Raw genomic sequence first — 20,492 nt, 5'->3', positions numbered from 1 at the left:
TATTATTATTATTGTTATAGGCCTAGTAATACATTTTTTTATTCAAATGAGTGGACGTGCCAGTAGGGCATTATTAGGCTACGTCTACGTCTGTCTAGATCTGTGCAGTTGATCACACATTCACATTTCGATTGATGATGTCTACTAGAATCAATCACTATAGATTGCTCTAGTCTAGAATCACATGTTTGTTTTGGGAAAAATGGCCGAAGAGGCAAAACAGCCAAACTCAGTAGAGAAAAATAGCGACGCCAAAGATGAAGAACCAGACGCCTCGGAACTTATTCAAGATAACAAAGAAAACTGTAATGAAGAAGAGCAGAAACACAGACAGGCAGCTGAAAGCACTTGGTCAGCACCTATTCTATCGCTGGCACGGAAAGCAAGCGAGACGATTAGCAGTGGAGTAAACACATACGGGGCAGCTTTGAAGAACGCAGCGCCTGGGTCTGCAAGTAACAGCTCTCCGACTGAACTTCCCTCGGTCAATGAAACGACCACCACAACCACGGGTAAAAGCTTTCTTTGTCCATTCTGCGTAGCGAACGCTCTCCAACGCTCATTCTACAGCTGACACTTCTTCCTCTATCATAAGCTCATTTGCACAATGATATCAGTTTCGCTCGCCTTAGGCTTTTATTTGTTCAAAGTGACTTCATTGCTATTCCAAAATGTTAGTCAGGCTAACAAGCCATTGGTGTATCAACATTGCACATTTACCAAAGTAAGCCTAAATAAGAGCTACGTGGATTTGAAATGTGTCTTGTGCGTATTGTAACCTCTTATCTGTGTCTATGCAGCTGTGAAAGACCCTATGACCGTGGAGAGGTCCAATCTCCTCAGCATGATGAAACTGAGTATAAAAGTTCTCATACAGTCTTCACTTAGTTTGGGTCGGACCCTGGACTCGGACTATCCACCACTGCAGCAGTTTTTTGTAGTCCTGGAGCACTGCCTAAAACACGGATTAAAGGGTTGGTAGAGCTTTTGGTGCGATTTATCCGGTGTCCAGTAACTGCCAAAGCAATTTAAAACAAAATGTGGTCTAAATGTCATCTACAGTGGCATCATACCAGTCAAAAGTAAACTTTGGGTCTTTGGGTGGAACAATTGAAGGGGACTGGTGTGTTTATGAGGTTGAGTTTTAAACTGCCATTCTTCAGAACAGCCTGAAGTGGTTCTGAAAGAGCTTTCTTATTTCCCTAAATTTCCCTTCTGTGTGTGAAAGAAGGAAGGAGGTATTGCTGTCATGCAGTTTTGGAAAAAGACTGATGTCAGTTCTGCTGAAATGACCTTCTTAGAGTACATTGTGCGGGTAAACACCTTTTATTTTCCCTGTAACTATGCAGCGAAGAAATCCTTCATCAGCCAGAATAAGTCAATATGGGGTCCCCTTGAAGTTGTTGAGAAACTGTGTCCAGAATCATCAGATATTGCCACCAGTGTACGAGATATGCCTGGCCTCAAGTACGTATGTCAGCTATTGGTCTAAGATTATTCATTTTACCAAGTGAACAGTGAGCTCTTGAATTATGCAATTATGATATAATAATATTAATATAATATAATATGTTTATATATTTATATTCTACCTACTGTCACTCCCTAATAGTTACACTACACCACCCATATGGTGTTAAATGCTCTGGTTGGTCTTTATTTGGTTCAGGACAGGACTTGGGAGAGCACGTGCCTGGCTTCACTTGTCCCTGATGCAGAAAAAGGTGGCAGACTACATGAAGGCCCTAATTGATAGAAAAGATCTTCTTGGGTAAGTTGTGATAGGTCTACACCATAGCTGAGTTTCCATTACAGGTATTCAGCCCACTGCCCAGGTAAAGGGGACAGGTACAGGAACGCCTCAGTATTCAGCGCCGTTGTGTTTCCATTGCTTACAGGACCTACCCGTATGCAGCCTTTTTTGCTTTACGATCACAGCGCTAATTAGATTAACTAAAATGGCATAGCAGCTGCAGCAAATCCCTACACTGATACACCCTTGCTAAATCATTTACCAGTATTAACATTTTGCTTATGTGCCGTTATGGTAACCTAAAGATTCTTACTACATAAATTAGTCTATCCACATTGGAGACGAAAAATATCCGTGCTGGTTTTAAACATCAAACATTTTTCAACAGCTAAGCCTATTTTACGCAAATACCTTCAAATCGAGTGAACTGAAGTCAGTTGACACCATAGGCTACCTTTGAATAGCTTTTCCAAATTAAATGTTGCATAATGTAGGTTTAATTTGTAATTATTTGATAAATCCTATTTACACGTATTTTAAGTGGACATTTGTTCATTCAGTGTAAGCTACCTCAACTCAACAAGCTAATAGCTAATTTCTTGAATTTCCCCTGGGGATCAATAAAGTATCTGTATATCTATCTATCTATCTATCTAGCTTAACCTGTAATTAATTTAGCTGTAACGTGCTGCTGCCTGGCTCCATTTAAACAAATGAGCTTGTCATCTTCCATTCACACCTCGTTCACGCCTCGTTTATATCTCACACCACTGCAGGAGTTTATGGGGGCTGCACTGAAGTTCCTTCCCCTGAGGTAGGGACTTGATTCAGCCCCATAGAAGTTCCCGGAACGTTGTGTTACAGGGCGGTTCGTTTTAAAGGAGACACAAACAAATGGCCCCGGCCCCTGTAAAACTAAGGGCCCGTCTACACAACGCTGTTTTTTTTAAACCGGTGAATTTATTTTATCGGTTAGGCCTTGCGACTACACGACCCAGGCATTTTAGGAGGCTGTAACCGATAGTGTTTGTAACCGGGTTCCGAAGTGAGATTTTTTGAAACCGCCGGTTAACTTTTGCCATGTAGACGGCAAAGCCGGCAATTTTATGACAACATAACCACACCCCTCAATTCAGCCACAGCACTCGACCTGACACGCTGCTTGTCAGAACAAACCAAACCATTTGTTTATCATAAAACATTTTAATTTCTTTCCCGTCATGATTTATGTTCACAAGGTATCAGCCTTTTGTGGCTAAGTTAGAAGCACACCGTTAGCTTAACTTAGTTAAACATTAGCTTACTATAACCTATGACTAACGCATGTTAATGTTTTCTCCAGTGTAACATGCTCAGACCTAATCCAAAGGCATTTCAAATTCCACTAAATTGTCTGCAGTCTCCTTATTTCATGCCACTGCTTTAACAAACTGTTTTAACAATGTTTTGTCTTCTACGTGAATTAAATATGAAGCCTCTGCATGGCCATCACGGTGCCATCGACTGGTCTGGCATATGCACTACAGCACTTTTAGCCACTTTCACCTCACCTCTAATGGAAACTCGCCAGATGTACTACCTACTAAGAGAACATATTTTATCATTTAAGCCTAGCCTATGTAAGGAATGTTGTCCACTGGTCTTTCTAGAAAAGATTTGGCTGGCACATTTGTGACGACGTGCCGCCTCAGCAGCACATCACACTATGACTCTGATAGGGATGTAACGATTACCGATATAATGGTAAACCGCGATAAAAATGTTGACGATAATAATTACCGTTTTCATTTCAAATATCATGATTATTATTGTTGATTACCGCGGTGTGCAAACCGTGTTTTTAATCCTTCCCAGCCTGCTTTTGACATACAGTAGGCCTGGTACAATGGAACAAAACAGGTACCTTACTGATTCTGTTGTCTAATTGATGGTTTTAACTACAATTCGGATTAGGCTACACCTGATTTTAAAAGGCGGAACTTTTTCACCGCAAAATGTGCACTGTATCATGTACTGTAGCCACTCTGCGTCTTTTTATGTTCGCGTCTACATTAAATCCATTCCACTCACGTTATCAGGAGAATACAGTAGCCTAAAGTTTTATTTCGAACGCTTACTTTGGTCTCACTCATTGCATCCAAATAACAGAAATAGCAAACTCCAAGTTATGGTAGGGTAAGTTAAGCTATAAGCACATAGCCAATTAAACATGAAGAAAAAAGTGAACGGGACACTTTTTGAAACTATTTCAGCTTGTGTAGGCCTATCAGTGCTTTCTGAACATATTGAACACACTTTTAGAAATACCGTGATAATACCGAAAACCGTGATAATTTTGGTCACTATAACCGTGAGGTTAAATTTTCATACCGTTACATCCCTACTCTTTGATTATTATTTAGTTAATGATGTATGTTATGTCAATTTCCTGAATTATTTGTGTGTGTTCATTGAGTTGGGGACGTTCCTTTTACGCTTGAGAAATGTTGCTTAATATGTGATCTTGTGTGTTTTGAGGGTGTTCTTGGGTAATATTGATGTCATGATGCTTGATTTAGATGTCCTTGTCTTCGTCAGGGATTTCTATGAACCTGGAGCACTAATGCTAGAAGAAGAAGGGACCGTAATTGTGGGTATGCTGGTGGGACTTAATGTCATTGATGCCAACCTTTGTGTGAAAGGAGAAGACCTGGACTCGCAGGTGAGGCTCATTTGTATCCAACTCTATGTTGTTATTCTGTTATTACCATCTTTAGTTTTGGACAAACATGTATTCACAGTCACGGATATGTTACTGTCTATACCTCCAGAAATCCTGCTGTGTTCTTGAGCTGTAAGAAATACATCCTGGATGTCAATTTGTTCCTAAATTATTTGTTCACCAAATCTAAACAAAACCCACATTTCTGACTGCTTGGGTTGCTGACATTATGGATGATGAAAGTCATGAAACACATGCTTGCTGTCACTTTTCTCTGAACACTGACAGATCACAGACTCTGAATACTAACTTAATTCTGGCTGTTTGTGATTAATATAGGTTGGTGTCATTGACTTCTCCTTGTACCTGAAAGATCCACAGAACAGTGAAACCCCCAAAGAGTGAGTATCATAGATGGTGTCTGTGATGACAGACTTTAAATCTCTCTCTTCCCCTCTCATCTGATCATCTCTTCACTTCTACTGTTGCCAGTGATGATAAAATGACTGCCATTTTGGACCAGAAGCACTACATTGAGGAACTGAACAGACACCTCAGTTGTACAGTCACTGACTTGCAGGCCAAGATGGATGCACTGGAAAAGACCAACTCCAAGCTAATAGAAGAGGTGAGTTGTCTGTTAACAGGCTTCAATATAAGACTGCATTTCCCTCTAAATGCTGTAGCTGCCACATTTAGTTTTAATGTATGATAGGGATGTACAATATTATCAGTACAACATGGTATGGTATAGTATGGTATGGTAACAGCTTAAGAATGGCATTTTCAGCATCTGCGGGTTTTGCAGATATTCCTAGCAGTTAATTGGCAAGTCCAAACAAGATGAGACCTACTTTTATTTGAAAATAGCATATGGAAAATTGCGTACATCTAGACCAAATTGAAAGGATTTTCTTATTTATCCATGATTAATGTCTACATTTCTTCCTCATTTAGGGTATAATGAAAGTAAATGTGCCTGTATCTGCAATGAACAGGGCACCACAAAAGAGTAAATGGTTAATTCTAGTACAGGATAGAACTTGAGTTTGAAATGAGTTTGAAATATTGCCATATCGCCATATCGAACATCAGAAGCAATGCAATACTGTGCATTCCTTATTTCCTTCCACCAATAAATCATAACATTTTGTACAGCTTACAGCAGCGACAGATCGGATCAATTCACTTCGAGATGAACAAGAGCAGCTCCGACAGGAGAATGCCTCCATCCTCCAAACCAGCCAAAAGAAAGAAGAGGTACATGTCCACATTTTGCCACACACACACACACACACACACACACACACACACACGCTCTGACCCAAGAATCCTACATGGAGAATAGTCAGTGTGGCGTGGCTTGTGGGAATAATGGTGTGTTCTCTTATTCATATGATCATACACAATCAAAATGTGGGATGTTACACAAAGTCGACACCCACAGAACATGACTTCAAATTGTGAAAACATCCACTTAGTACACCATTCCTAGACAAATGAGATTGTATGTTGTGATGGTATAGTAGGACTCACTAGTATGTTGATGCTCTGCTCTCAGGCCACCTTGCAGGACAGTCAGGTGGAGCTAGAAACATACCGACAGACACGGCAGGGCCTGGATGAGATGTACAATGTTGTGTGGAAGCAATACGGGGAGGAAAAACGCATCCGGCAGGTGAGAATTTCATCCAGCATGGACTTCAAGCTGCAAAGTGTTCATCTTTGTTACGATGGCAACAGATCCTGAAATGATTGATGGCAATTGTCATGTCTCCTAAGTCTGTTATTTTTGTTTGTATGAGTTGTGAGTGTTTTCTTGAGGGGGTGTTTACATACCTGTGTGCATTGTGTGTTAAAGGTGTACTAAATATTTTTTGTATCTCTAAAGATACAATTGCTAGACAGTGTTCCTCAATTTTCTTAGCACTATAAAAACATTTTCTTATGTATATGGTTATATGTCTGTACATTTAAGTTTCGCACAGGGGTTAATATGAACCATCATTCCTTAGACGTGCTGTACTGTACTGTGACTGTGACTTTAATTGAATGTGGCTGTGTGAGTTCAGGAGCTTGAGAAGGAGCTGGAGCTGCAGGTGGGTCTGAAGCAGGAGATGGAAGTGGCCATGAAGCTGCTGGAGAAGGACACCCATGAGAAGCAGGACACACTGGCCGCTCTCCGCCAGCAGCTGGACCAGGTCAAGACCCTCAACCTGCAGATGTTCAACAAAGCTCAGGTAACTGTCCTTTTGCACTCAAAGTCTTTTTGTGGTATTGTTTGTTTACTCCATGTAAAAAAAAAGCCTTTTCACATCATCACCTTATCAAAAGCCAACATCACAGTAGACATCCTGCTGTCATAATCACTCACCAGAGAAAGACTTTTTGAGGTGTTCCTATCGTTAGAATGGGCCATCATGTGACTGCATCTGAACTGCTCCTTTGGTCTGTGCAGGAAACAGGCAAGCTGGTGAAGAAGAAGGAGGAGGACGCAGTGAAACTTGTAGAGAAGATGAACCGCATGGAGGCAGCCATGAAAGAGCTGGAGGAGAGGTGACGACATGGAGACCACTTCAAAAAGAAATGTTGAACAATATGGCTTAAGTTATAGGGCTAACTTGGACATCATTAAGTCAAAACGACCATGGCCTTATAGAACATTCACATAGCTGTGCCACTTGATAACATTAGGGAAATTCTGGGAATTGATGTTCTGTAGCAGTAGTTGGTGTGTGGCTGCTGTGGATGCATTTAGTATGTTCTGCTACATGTCCTCAGGTTACTGAAGTCCGAACATGCCCGCAAACAGACTGACCAATGTGAGAAGGACATGAGGTTGGAGCTGGAGGGGAAAGTAGAGGCTCTAGAGCAACAGCTTACTGACCTCGACTCACTGAGGTATGTGTAACAAAATCGACCAGAATAGAATCTTAATGGACTAAAAACAGTGTTTAGTTCAACTCCTCAACCCAAGATGTTGGAGTAGGAGGCTGGTTGGGTGCTGTGATGGGCCTGCTGTCGTAACCTTGCTGTGCTGTGTGGCAGGCTGGGGCTGGAGAGTGACCTGCGCAGTGAGAAAGAGCAGCGTCAGGGTCTGCAGAGGGACCTGCAGAGGGAGCAGGACAACAGCACTGAGCTGCGCACCCAGCTGCAGCAGCTGCAGGGCCTGCAGACGGTCAGTGCCACATCTACCACTCCGCACACCAGGGCTGACCACTAGGCGGAAGAGTCAGAGTAATAGAGGTCATCCAGATATATACAATGGGATAGTGTGAGGTAGTAATGGGAATGAGACCACATATGTCGAGACCGAGTCTTTAATTAAAGGGTCAAGATCGAGTTGAGACCGAGACCGTTGGTTTTTAAATGCAGCCGAGACTGAGTCAAGACCGAGTTCCTTAAGGAGTTGAAACCGCATCGAGACTGACCGAAAAAGAGTAGATTTTCATGATTGCGCTGAAAATGTTGTTGTTCCAGGTGTCTCTGTTATCAGCTTGCGTAAAAATGTGCTCTCTGCGCTGTGCTTCTTTTTTAAATTTCCTTTAGAAATGTGTTCACTCATCATGTCAATTATCACAACCAGAGGCACATATTAGAATGACAGATTAGGCAAAAACCGTAGGTCAAGCTATCCTTTTCATAATAACTTTAGTGCTGTTTGGACAAAGATTGTATCTTTCAAAACCTTTGCGCTGCACAGCGTAGCATCATGGGATATATTTTAATGCCAGTAAATATTATCATTTTAATTAAAATAAGAATATTTGTAATGGTGGATATTTTATAATATACCATGAAATATACACAATAAAAAAATGGGCGGGGGGGGGGGGGGGTCTCGTGGTCTCTTAAAATGACGAGCCTCCTTCCAATGTAGGCCGAGGCCGAGTCAAGACCGAGTATTTTTGCTTTCAATTCCGAGACAAAACCGAGTAAGCAAAAAATAGTCTCGACCAAGACTGGACTTGAGTACTACAATACTAGTGTGAGGTTTAGGAGAATCAACTCACCAATGTAAACAGAAACACTCTTGACTCACACCATTATGACTGTAACTTAACATTACGAAAATGTGGTGATGGCAGGTATAATACCTGCTATAGTTGTCTAGCGCTGGATATGGGGTTTGGTGTCGTGCTCAGGTAAATGTCTGATGGTTTCTCCAGGAGCTGTTGGACTTGCAGCAGGAGAAGACTCAGCTCCAGCAGACCTGTGAGGAGCAGGAGCAGGCTCTCCAGGAGATGGGCCTCCACCTTAGCCAGTGAGTGTCCCTCCACCCTCAAATGGCAACAAGCTGCCTCTTCAAGGGACGATCCCGACTTTAATCATAAGGCCAAGCTTAAAGGAAAATTACGTTTTTTTAGCACTTTGAGTCCCTTTTCTGGTTTGTTTTGGATGAACTAGAGTGGTGGACACCGACATTTTGACGATTGGTCCTGTCTCAACCTTTCTGACTCGTTTTGAATCGCCTTTGACTATTCTGAGTGGTTGCCAACAGGCATACTGTAGTAGGCTACTCAAACAAAAAAACGGAATTTTCCTTTAAATGCAAACATTTTTCTTCTGTGGTTCTATGTGGCTGGTTAGGTTTCACTGTATTTCTAAGAGTAATCAGTATTCTGTTTCACAGGTCCAAATTGAAAATGGAGGATTTCAAGGAGGTGAATAAAGCGTTGAAGGTAAATCTATTTAGATGTCTTTCTGTATGACAGGAAGTATTACTGGCTACGTTTTGTGGAAAATCTAGCAGCTCTTGCTGAATGTCACACACAAAAGCATTTCCCAGTGATTGGTAATGGGTGATGCATCAGATCTGTCCTGTTGACTCTTACTCATTAGGGTCATGCGTGGTTGAAAGATGATGAAGCTACACAATGCAAGCAGTGCCAGAAGGAGTTCTCAATTTCACGCAGAAAGGTAAAAATGTGTCAAAATAAACATAATATTTAACAAATACATTTTGTTTTTGTACTATATTACTAAGATATGCTTAGCGATTTCTAACACTTAACAGTTTAGAGTACACTGTTAAAAAAGTTTTCTTACCCAGCTCTTGCTCTGTGAACTGGAAACAAACACAGTAGGGGCAGCCTTATCCTCAAACAATAACAAAACATTTTGTGGAGTTTCTCAGAGAGCACTGAAGGGAGGGATGAGTTACCTCTCTGGTGTCTTTTGTTAGGTCTTTGGTTCAAATATAATGTAAGTTGCTTTGGACAAAGGCATCTGCTAAGAAACACAAACATCAACAAACGAGACCTCATACAGCAACGCTTACCTTACCTTTAAAAGTCTTCAATAAACCGTTGACACTCTTCCATTAACTGAATTGTATTAGATTGAGCACCACTGAGGTCCAAAGTGCCATTACAAGAGACGGCCTGTCTCTGGCTGGTCATCATGCTCACTTAAGTGGAAATCTGGGTAGCAGAGCATAGACATTTTTGTAGTAATGTCAATATAGCTACTTTTTCTCATTCTGTTGCCATTTCTAGGTTATTTTTTAACATTTTAAACTAAAATAACCCTACAAATAGCCCTTTTTAACTGGCACCTTGTGAAGATCTTTTGTTGCATGAACAGCCATCTTACTACTTTCTCTCTAAATCCATGTACAGCACCACTGCCGGAATTGTGGGGACATCTACTGTAGCAACTGTTCCAGTAATGAGCTGGCTCTGCCCTCTTACCCCAAACCTGTCCGTGTGTGCGACATCTGCCACTCACTGCTCCTTCAGAGAAGCTCCTCCACTGTGTCCTGACAGAACTTGCACAACACAACACAAATATCTTTATTGTAAACACTTAATTTAGACTGTTACTGTAACAGTTACTGCTAGCTTGCAATAGGCTGAAATGATGACTGTATGTAATCTATTGTGGGAGTTTCTCAACCCTATGCATCACCTATTTGCCTGAAATTCAGGAACATAGGGTTAGAGTAGTCATTAGGTCCAGCAATTCATCTACATGCAATGTCTTCTCAAAGCACAGCTGTATTTTCAGAGTGGTGGGTTGCATTCTGCTGAAGTCCGTCTTGAGTGTGACTGGCCTTTAATCTACCCCCCTCCCTCCTTCAAGCTCCATGCAAATCACTAAATGTTCTTCTTCCCATTTAACAACACCTTGTTTACACAGCTTAGCTTTTGGTGCCTTCACATACAAGGTTATCCATGTTGGTTTCTGATACTAAGATTTAAGTTTTAAAATATGCCAGTAACTCTACAGGATTACCGTAACTCCCCTGTCTCCCCAGCCTATTCTACAGGGGTATCATTTAAACCTGCTAGTATACTGTGTGTATATTGTGGGATAGGGAAGGTGGGTGAGACCTAATGAATGGAACAGTGTGAGCTTGTGAGATCTTCAGGGCAGGTGTCTAGTTTGCACTGCCAGCCCCCCCCTCCCCCTAACATGTCTTGCAAGTCTTTCACCTTTTCTAGCTTCTAAGTATGATTTTATTCAGTTCAGGCAGGGATGGATCTCCTTGTGATTTAGAAATTGTTTGGCATCTAAATTAAAGTTTATAGTTTAAGGAACATCTGGGGACCATTTGTAAAACATACTTGGGCATTGCTCAGTGAACGTACAAATGTGTGCACACCATATAAAGTACCTTGTTACGAATTTTCCCATCTTGATTCTTTACTACAATCTTGTACATGTAAATCAGCCTTGGTTAATTCGTGCACTTACTAAAACACGAGAAAGATTTGTGATGGCCTCCTTGTATTGAAAAATGCCTGAAATGTTCCTGGACTAAAAGAATGTTTGATAACTCAATTCTGTTCATGACTATTTTAGAATGTAAAATATCTTCCAGTTTCCAAATTGTGCCCAGTGCTTCTGAAGCTATTTGTTTTCTAAAATCTTTGACATATTCCATTGTTTTATAAATACAGATTTGATAAGATTGCAGTATTTAATAAACATTCCCCAATTATGCCAGTTGTACTTGACCTATGAAGGAGTTCCATGACACTGACAAAATTATTTTGCAATTTTTTATTTGTGCAGTGCATCATAATGGAGAATGACAACACTATGGAGGACATAGAAAAAATTGAACAGGAAAGACTGGAAACAAGAACACATTTAAAACCTGTTTTTTTATTTTTTATCTTAACTAAGTTTTTATCACTTACACTTTCCCTTCCAAAGTTCTCCAAACGAATACTTAAAAACTAACCCTCTCGTACTATAAAACTGCTCAAGTGATTCAGAGTGTAAACCTTAACAGAATTTAGCTATGTTGACTAAAAACAGAAAAGGTTTACGGTCGTACACGCCAGAAAAAGCAAAATGTTTCTCATTGTAACACTGTTTTAAGTAACTACAAGAGCAACTAGGATAAGGAGGACACCATTAAATAGATGGGTTAAATTTACATGAAACTGTACAAAAGTCCTTAGACAAAGCATTCCTCTTCTCAACCATAATGTGTTGGAGCTTTCCCACACACAGTAAATAAACCATGTAACATGTCAACCTCAGGCCAAAATTCGCCATTACCACCAAAAATGAAGAGACTTGGATTTCAGATGACAGTCCCGCCATTGCGGGAAATTCCCTAGTGTGACCCAGCACTGACAGGTGAGAGGGGGAGAAAACACGGCTACATCCCCCACCCTGCCCCCATGCTCATCCCACTGTTCAGGCCATTCATGCCCATGGAGCCACGGCTACCGCCACCATAGTAACTGCTGTTCATCCCGCCCTGGTTACCTAGCAAAGGGAAGAGAACTTCAGTTAGAGACCAGCATGCTCGGCGCCCTGTGATGAGACTCCATCTCCCCTCTCCTCTCCTCCAGCGGGATCATCTCTCCACAGTTGTCACACAGCTGAATGTGTCATTCTGTCATATACGTTCACTCTGATGTGCAAGACAGACAAGCAAATCTGCAAATCCATATTCTAGTGTTTTTGTCAGGGTTGGCTATAAGAACTGGATGGCAAGCGGAACAACTGGCTGGTGGATCCCCCCACAAAGCAGAGCTGACACTCACTGTAGTCTCTGTAGCCTCCCATACTGTTCTGACTGCTGAAGCCTCCACTGTAGCCAGAGCCTAGCTGCTGACTGCTGGACCCGTAGGATGACTGGTTGGCTGGGGAGAATGTCAAGTGGTTACTTCTTTTTGGGGGGAATGGGGCAGAGTCTGTACTGTATGGTAACACTGCTTGCTCCTGACTGCCATTTTCAGAAACTTTGGACAGGAATACTAATATGCTGAATAACATCCTTGCATAGTCACCCAATGTACACATCTCCATCTTTTTGTTGGAAATATGTCCTTACCTGGATATGCCCTCCATAAATGCTTCTTACTGGGGCTGATGTCAGCTCAGTTTGTTCTATTAAGAGATTTGCCATTGACTTGGGTGGAGACACTTACCCATCGCTCCCATCATCTGGCTGCCATAACCACCATTGCTGCCCCCTGCTGTTGAGTTCAGGAATAGTTCTACATAGCGATGCTCTGTTGGACACGTATGAGGAGACACACTCAAGTTAATTTACCAGCTTTGGGCCTCTTGATGTTACATACATTTTTAAAAGTTCCAGGACTTAGCTGTGTTAATTGAATTGGGTCACATTAACATGCGTCCCAAAAAAACTTTCCACTCACGCATGTTGGCTTTGTCCTTGGACATGGCGGCTACTGCATCCTCATGCGTGGCAAATTCTACGTCTGCTTCGCCAGTGACCCGGCCATCTGGTCCGATCTCTATGTGGACCCGGACAGGATTCAGTGGCGAGAAGAACTGCAAAGAACAAGTTGGTCAGTTGGAGTTGCTTTGGAACATTGACTTGCCCTGAGGTGAACATACCGTATGAAACACTTGTTTCTCAGCTTTAGGACCAGTTACAGTATAGTAGGTTTTTTCATTAAGTCAGAAAAGTCACCCAGCGTAGTAGATGGTGTTCAACACGACTAAACTTACATTATAGATGTCTGTCTCGGTGGCTCTGTAGGGGAGTCCCCTCATGTGAACGCAGTGGCCTGTCGTGCTCTGAAAGGATGAGCCGCCATCACTGTAACGGCCATCTGATACACCTGCAAGAAAACGGTTTCCCCGATTGATGGAAGCAGTAGTTATTCATCAACTTCACAACAGGCTACGTCCTGCCAACTACACACAATACAAATGCAGACTACACATGTTGTTGGGACTCAAAAGTAAAACCTCCACACTCACCCCCTCCGTATCCTCCACGGCGCATGCGGTCAAACGAGCCTCCACGGCCGAGACTGTTGTAGCCCCGGCCAACGCCTGGCCGGTCGTAGGGCCCAGGGCGCTGCATGCCCATGGGCTTTCGCTGAGGCTCATAGTGCGTCCGCACCTCTGCACGGCTGCTCTTGAAGATCTCAATGTACCTGAGGGCATATTAAGATAGCGATGGAAACCCAGGGTTCTCTTACAAACACCACTAACCATTCACACAGAAGGAAAATGCATTCACATGTAGTCGCCAAAAGAAAGGGTACACTTGGTGATACTACCGAGACCAGTTGAGCAACTTGAATAATGAACAGCCACATGAGCTACTTTAGTTAGAATTAAAAGTCGAATAAATAAATGAAAAATGAAGGAAACCTTAACAAAAAGAAAACTAAAATGAATTACAGGACTTTTCTTATGGTCACCGGAAAATAACCTAGTTTTGCAAAACATCATGGTCGTGCATGGCGTCTCTGACATCCTCATATGTTGAGCATAAAACAATGAGATTGTGCAGATTAAAAAGGGAAAAAAAAAAACTGGTCCAACATGGCTACCAGAGGATTACCTGTGACGTGTATGCTCCAACTCCTCCTTATCTGCAACAAGTTGGCTGTTCCCTATTTGTCTGTATTTTAGTGCTGAGCGAGTGTTCATTCAATTGTCAGTTTGGTTTTGGAAGGCCCTTCTTTGTTTACATTATCATTCACATTCCTAGACAAGACTTTGTGGACGAATAGTACATAAAAGCAATTGGCCAGCTGTCTATGAAGGGGTGGTAGAAATAGCCTTATAGCTTATACCTCAAAGTATAGCATTTTACTTCAATCCAATGCAATGGTATGTTATTAACAAAACACTGTCCTCAACATGTTATAGTGCTTAGTAATTAGCAACACCGAAGCTATTTTAAACATGCTAGTGTTTTCCAGCATGCAAACCAACTGTATAGCCTACAATTGGTTTGAAACCAATGGCAAGAAAAGCAAACACCCCCCCCCCCCCTACTTTAATCTTTAAAGGACCTTCAATGTCTCTAAACCTCTAAATGTCCAGTTGACCATATTTAGATTTTTAAAAAATCATTACTGCTCAGCACTTTAGCAAATAAGGGCCTGCAACTTTTTGAAAAGTAGTCCTCATCCTCCCAAAATGAAGTGTGTGCGTGTTTGTGTGTAGGTTTCTCATCATGCATGTGGAGGTCTGAATGTGTGCTCTTGGTATTGTAGATCATTGTTAGGTGTACACCATAAGAAAAGCAACTTATCCAGCCAACCAACCAACCAACCATCCCCACCTGTGCCCTATTCTTTCCTTGTGTTTCTTTAGAGCCTTTTCAGCTATATCCTGTGAAGCAAACTGCACGAAGGCCTCCCCCGTACTCCTCCCCTGGAAGTCCACCGGCAATGTTATCCCATTTGGCACGATTTCCAACCCTTCAACCCAAGGACAAATAACCCCAGTTGGGGACATTAAATCACATGCCCATTCACAAAACAAAAAAAAAAAGTTAGTGTTTCTATGGATGTTTGTTTTCCGTTTCAACAAAAAGAAATTAAATGTTTTATGCAAATCACATACATACCAGATGAGAGTGCAAATTGTACAAGTGCATATAGGTCCCTGTATGATTCGTTCATTCGTTTTTCCATTTAAAACCAAAATGTACTTATTTTTTATATATCCGTTTCTAAAACCAAAATGAAAAACATGGATAACGAGTCGTGTTTTCATTTTCCGATTTTGTACTTAAAACGAAAATGAACCAATCGGATAACAAGACGGTCCATGTATGATTTGTTTATTTGCTATTCAATCGAGAATCCAAAATCAAAAAATGACTTATTTCATTATTTGTTTATGAATGTGATACAAACAAACAAATAATGCTTTGTTTTTCAGACTTTTGAATTCATGGTCAGATCAAAAGTAGAAAATGTAACGGATTTTGATATTTATTTTTTTCTGATAGATGTGACCCGGAAATTATTTACTGACTTCCATTGCCAGCTGCTGCTTCTGTTTTGCAGTGTTAAATCAGACTACAAGTTCGATTATAACTTTACCATACACACAATTTAACCTAAAGACAATGGCTATATTTAAATGTCAGAAGAATCTCTCTTTTTTACTTAGCCTAAATGAATAGGTTTTTCTAACTTGTATGCTCAATTTGAATTATTTGCTCTGTTTGTGAATTAAGTTGTAGCCCACTTTCCTTTCAATGTGTTTGTTGAATAATGCTGGCAAGCGTGTCCCTAGTTTCCCTGCCATGCTATAGCTAGGCCTACCTCTGGTGTAATCTCACCAGAAGTTAGGCTACTGCAGCTGGCTGCCTTCCAATGACATTGTTGATAACAGATCTGATCTGATAGATCTACTTCCGTGCAATAATGTGGGATGATACTACATAGGCCAGACATTACTTCTATAATCATGGGGCAATGCTTTGGGCCAACGTGATGTTCATAAACGAAACAGGCATGAGAAGGGAGATGATTTTCTGACGATTCAACAACAAAATTGAGTTTGCCATCGTTGCGCAAGTCGCCAGAAAATATTTTCTATCGCTAGGGATGGCGTCCAAATCTAGCAATAAAGTCACTAAATTGGCAACACTGAGCACTGACAGGTCTAAAAGACCAAGAAAGTGACTTCGGATTGACTTTCAGGTCACAGAAACCGGAAAAATTAAATATCAAAATTAGTTTTGGCCCTGAGGCAGTTTTTTAAATGTTCTACTTTTGATCTGACCATAAAATCAAAAGTCTGACAAACAAAGTGTTATGTTTGTTTGTATTACATTTATAAACAAATAATGAAATAATCAGTCATTTTTTCATTTCGGATTCTCAGTTTAATACCAAATGAACAAATCATACATGGACCCACGTGTACCACGTTCCTTTATTCATTTTGTTTACTTGCCAGAACACAAATTTTTTTTTTCGAGTTTTGATTGACGTATTTAGCCTTCAACAGCTGTTTTTGCGTAACGTGTGGATGGAATTATTTTACAATACGAAAGAACAATCTCTGTTTTCAAACTCCAGTACGTGTGGACATAGTTTACTGATCCAATGTTGTTTAAAACCTAACTGACTCCTGAAAATAAAGATAATTGGGTTAATTAACGTTATAGGCTATGCTTTCTATTTGAGGACAAAGGTGACTTCTGGGTCACGCCAATTGTGTTCTGGCAAGTAAACAAAACGAATGAAGGTACGTGAGAGCTTGTCTTGTTATCCAATTTGTCCATTTTTGTTTTGAGTACAAAATCAGAAAATTAAAAAAAAAAAAAAAAAACGACTCCTTATCTGTGTTTTTCATTGGTTTTAGAAACATATATAGAAAAAAATACACATTTACATTTTTTTGATTGTTGGTTTTAAATGGAAAAGCAAATGAACAAATCATACACGGACCCATATAAATGGACCATATATCATTTATGATGAGAGAAATAGGAGTGCTTATTGCCAATCACACTGAAGAGAAGACCCTGTCCAAGAGGACGTTACTGGTCTTAAAATTATTTCAACACTAATGAGGTGACGCTTTTTAGAAATTCATCTTTTTTTGTGAAGATGGTGCAGTGGATTGAGGAAGGTTTGCTTTCTTTTTTAAAGGGTACTGAATCATTTGTTACCATTATCCAATATATAGGTCTTAAAAGCATATTACAAGACAATAGTGCTTCTGCGTAAATGAGCAAATGAGTATAATGGGCTGTGGAAAAACAAATCTAAAGGCTTAAAAAAATAAGATATTGAATATTTTCCCAATGTGATTCTGGGGATTTAAAAATAAATAAATAACTAAATAAATAAAGTGTCCATAAATGCAAAAAGAAATGAAATGATCCAAAACTGCTACAAACTACTATGAAGGACCTTTCTTACTTTCAATCTCTCTCTCTCTCTCTCGCTCTCTCTCGCACACAAACGGAAGACCTCAAGCACCTCTCCTACAGACAGATTTATGGATGAACAGGGAGTGGAAAGGGAGCAAGTGAATTAGTACCTGCAAAAAACTGAACAATTTCTTCTTTGCTGCATCCAAAGGGAAGACCCCTCAGTCTCACCAGGCCATCCCCAGCAGTCTCTGGACAGTTAGGACCTGTGTGCTTCAGGACCCAGTCCATTTCTACATTATTTGATTTGAACACTGGAGAAACACACACACATAATTACATCGGTATCAGATATGCATTAAGTGAAGCATGCATGAAGTGTGTGTATATATATATATATATATATATATATATTTATTATGATGCCAAATCTGTATATATATGCCAAATCTGTAATCTGTATTAAACTCTGTTGTCATTGTTGTTCTTGCAACACTGTTTGGCTCTTGTGAAAGTTAACACTGCTCATGAAAAAGAACCAAGGCTCAACATTGTTCATACAAACCTTCCACATATCTGTGGCCCATTGTTTCTCTGTCTTTCTTCACGGCTATTTTCAAATCTTCCTCTGAATCAAACTCCACAAAGGCCTCTCCACTGGGTCGTCCTTCTCTTGTATATGTAAAGTGGATGTTGCTGCCATTGTTTGCAATTTTGCATTCTTTTTAGGGAGAGAGTGGTGAAAAGTCATTGTAATGGTCAATCAAGAAATACCTGAACTGAAAAGTCAGAGCAATAACATCAGCCAAGTGTCAAAGTTTTCATCATGAGCCTCGGCTAAACTCTTGTGTGGAAACAAATATAATCAAGACCACCATTCCATCATCATTCAAATGTCACCATGTCAACACTTCCTAATGGTGGGAGTGAATGGATGAGGAGCATACTAAAGCAGAGGGAGATGCAAGGGTCTGTCTTTCAGAAAAAGCTGATAGGCGCTATACATAATTATCTTTGATGGGCTTCAAGCTCACCATCTAATCTCCACTAGTAAATGGCCCAACAACATTTGTTACTCTGCAATGGGTTTACGGTCATAGATTATGTGATCTACGTATGTGTACATCAAGATATGTTGTTTTACCTGAGAAAAAACGCTGAACTTCATCCACTGAACAAGACCAGGGTAGACCTCGCACACGGACGACATATCCTTCACCATCTGCCATGTTCTGACCAAGCCTTCATGAAAGAAATGCATAGAATTACTATCAACATACATGACACAGAACACCTTGACATGTGGTACTATCTATGCCTGACTTGATCAATGTTTCAGAGCTGGTCCTTGCAGAATTACTTTTTGGTTTAGCATTGCCATGGCGGTCTCATAAAATGAGGAAATATTATAACGCTTGGGATAGCACGGGCCGATAACGTAACGTTAGAAACTTAGTGGCTACAAAAGCGCCAACGTTAGAGTTTTACGTTAAAGAAGATCGACCACGAAAATAGTTAACGTTAAGGCCTCCAGACTCTTTAAACCAATCGACAACAAACACAATATAATGTTAATTTGTTAACTTGAATTGCGAAAACAGTGAAAGCGTCATGCTAAACCCTACTAGCCTACTAAGCGTCATGCTAAACGTCAACGTTACGTTAACGTGACGGTCCAGATGACCTAGAATCGGTTCAGTTCATTGCAAAAAACAAATGATCACTCCGAGACAAACGACCAACAAAGAAAATGACATAGAAATAAACTTTCTATCTAGTAGAGGTAACTTCAATCACGCCGACGAGATAACAGCAACGTCTAGCTAAGGTGCCTAGCATAGACTGTAAAAAATAGGTGCCTAGCAGCTAGAACTAGCCAATGTTCACAAGGCTAGCTAACAAAGACAGGCCTTGACGTTACGATTCTATGCTATACTTTAACCAGTGATGGTATGTGTTTGCTGATGTAGCTATAATGAACACTTAATGACAGTTACTTTTAGTTATTAAGCTTATTATTATCTGCGGTAAAGACAGTATTTCTTATATATAATTAACGTTACCTACTGATTTTCAGTGAAAGATTGCTCTTGTTGCGTCGGCGGCGTGTCTCTATCCAAGTAACCAGATAACACTGCGTGTGGCAGCTCGCGAGAAGTGAGGAGCTCCGCCCCGCAGCTGCAGTCAAGTTTTGCAGTTTCTCACGCTGCTAGGTTAATTTGCTAGACTGTTCCGAGATCAGCACTTTCCCGCAAGGCGTTTGCCTATTATTGTTTTCTAGGCAAAATCCTGTCGTTTGGATATACATAATATAAATGACCATGTGAATATAGGCTGTATATCCCATGTCTCCTAAGTAATCATAATGTAACGTGTTCATTGAGTGTTATGGCACATCCTCAGAATAAATATTCTCTACACTGGATATGTAAATATTTAAGCAATAGAGGCATTGTTATTAAATTCATGTGTCACTCACATACATATTTCACAGTGCTATGCTGACACCGCCCAGCACAGATGTTGTTGTTTGTCATAGCTAACGTTACCTGACATTAACTGCGCACAAAGTTATTTACTTTGGTGTCTTGATGTATTGCCTAAATCAAAATTATCTATTAATTGAGGTGATCTTGATTATATGTGATTTATAGATTGCCTTTTCACTGCACAAACAGCAATATTCTGTACGTCATAGAATCATATCATAACATTACACTACGACGTTAACCAGCTTTTTAGAATGATAGCTTACTTACATGTTCTTGACCTGCTAAATGTTAGCTAGCATTAGTAGTGATTTCAGGGTCACATAATATATTTCGTCGCTGATTGCCTTTAATGTCTGTATGCTGTTTTCTATCATCGAAAAGCACAGTCGTAGGAGGCCACCACAGTTTATTTAACTGTACATGGGTGCAACCGCATGGGGAGTATTTCGCAATTCGTGCTAGCCATCA

General features: G+C 40.5%; 2 protein-coding genes across 5 annotated transcripts; one reads left to right on the top strand and one right to left on the bottom strand.

Moving 5' to 3' along the window:
- Positions 1-178: 178 nt before the first annotated feature.
- rufy1 (RUN and FYVE domain containing 1) lies at positions 179-11,402 on the top strand. Its single transcript, XM_042074898.1, has 17 exons — positions 179-512; positions 801-974; positions 1,350-1,467; positions 1,670-1,771; positions 4,331-4,454; positions 4,794-4,855; positions 4,947-5,082; positions 5,613-5,714; positions 6,016-6,132; positions 6,527-6,694; positions 6,913-7,010; positions 7,236-7,355; positions 7,503-7,632; positions 8,624-8,718; positions 9,088-9,136; positions 9,297-9,374; positions 10,076-11,402. The coding sequence occupies exons 1-17, from the start codon at positions 185-187 to the stop codon at positions 10,217-10,219; spliced, it is 2,145 nt and encodes a 714-aa protein (XP_041930832.1). The 5' UTR covers positions 179-184; the 3' UTR covers positions 10,220-11,402.
- Positions 11,403-11,447: 45 nt separating this feature from the next.
- Positions 11,448-20,442, bottom strand: LOC121694668 (heterogeneous nuclear ribonucleoprotein H-like). 4 transcript variants are annotated; one of them, XM_042074922.1, is made up of 11 exons: positions 20,292-20,442; positions 18,677-18,774; positions 18,098-18,253; positions 17,703-17,846; positions 14,977-15,115; positions 13,656-13,834; positions 13,401-13,513; positions 13,085-13,220; positions 12,851-12,934; positions 12,464-12,562; positions 11,448-12,182 (listed from the first exon to the last, which is right to left on the bottom strand). In XM_042074922.1, coding segments are annotated over exons 1-11 (1,260 nt in total). In that variant the 5' UTR covers positions 20,294-20,442; the 3' UTR covers positions 11,448-12,072. The 4 variants fall into 4 exon arrangements, with proteins under 4 accessions (XP_041930856.1, XP_041930857.1, XP_041930859.1 ...); XM_042074923.1 differs by lacking the exon at positions 20,292-20,442 and adding an exon at positions 19,600-19,719; XM_042074925.1 differs by lacking the exon at positions 20,292-20,442 and adding an exon at positions 19,596-19,698.
- Positions 20,443-20,492: the final 50 nt, after the last annotated feature.

Source organism: Alosa sapidissima, chromosome 20 (assembly GCF_018492685.1).
Source record: "Alosa sapidissima isolate fAloSap1 chromosome 20, fAloSap1.pri, whole genome shotgun sequence".
In the NCBI taxonomy this organism is placed as follows: Eukaryota; Metazoa; Chordata; class Actinopteri; order Clupeiformes; family Clupeidae; genus Alosa; species Alosa sapidissima.
The sequence above is the reverse complement of the archived record's forward strand: the minus strand, read 5'-3'. Positions and strand labels throughout refer to the sequence as shown.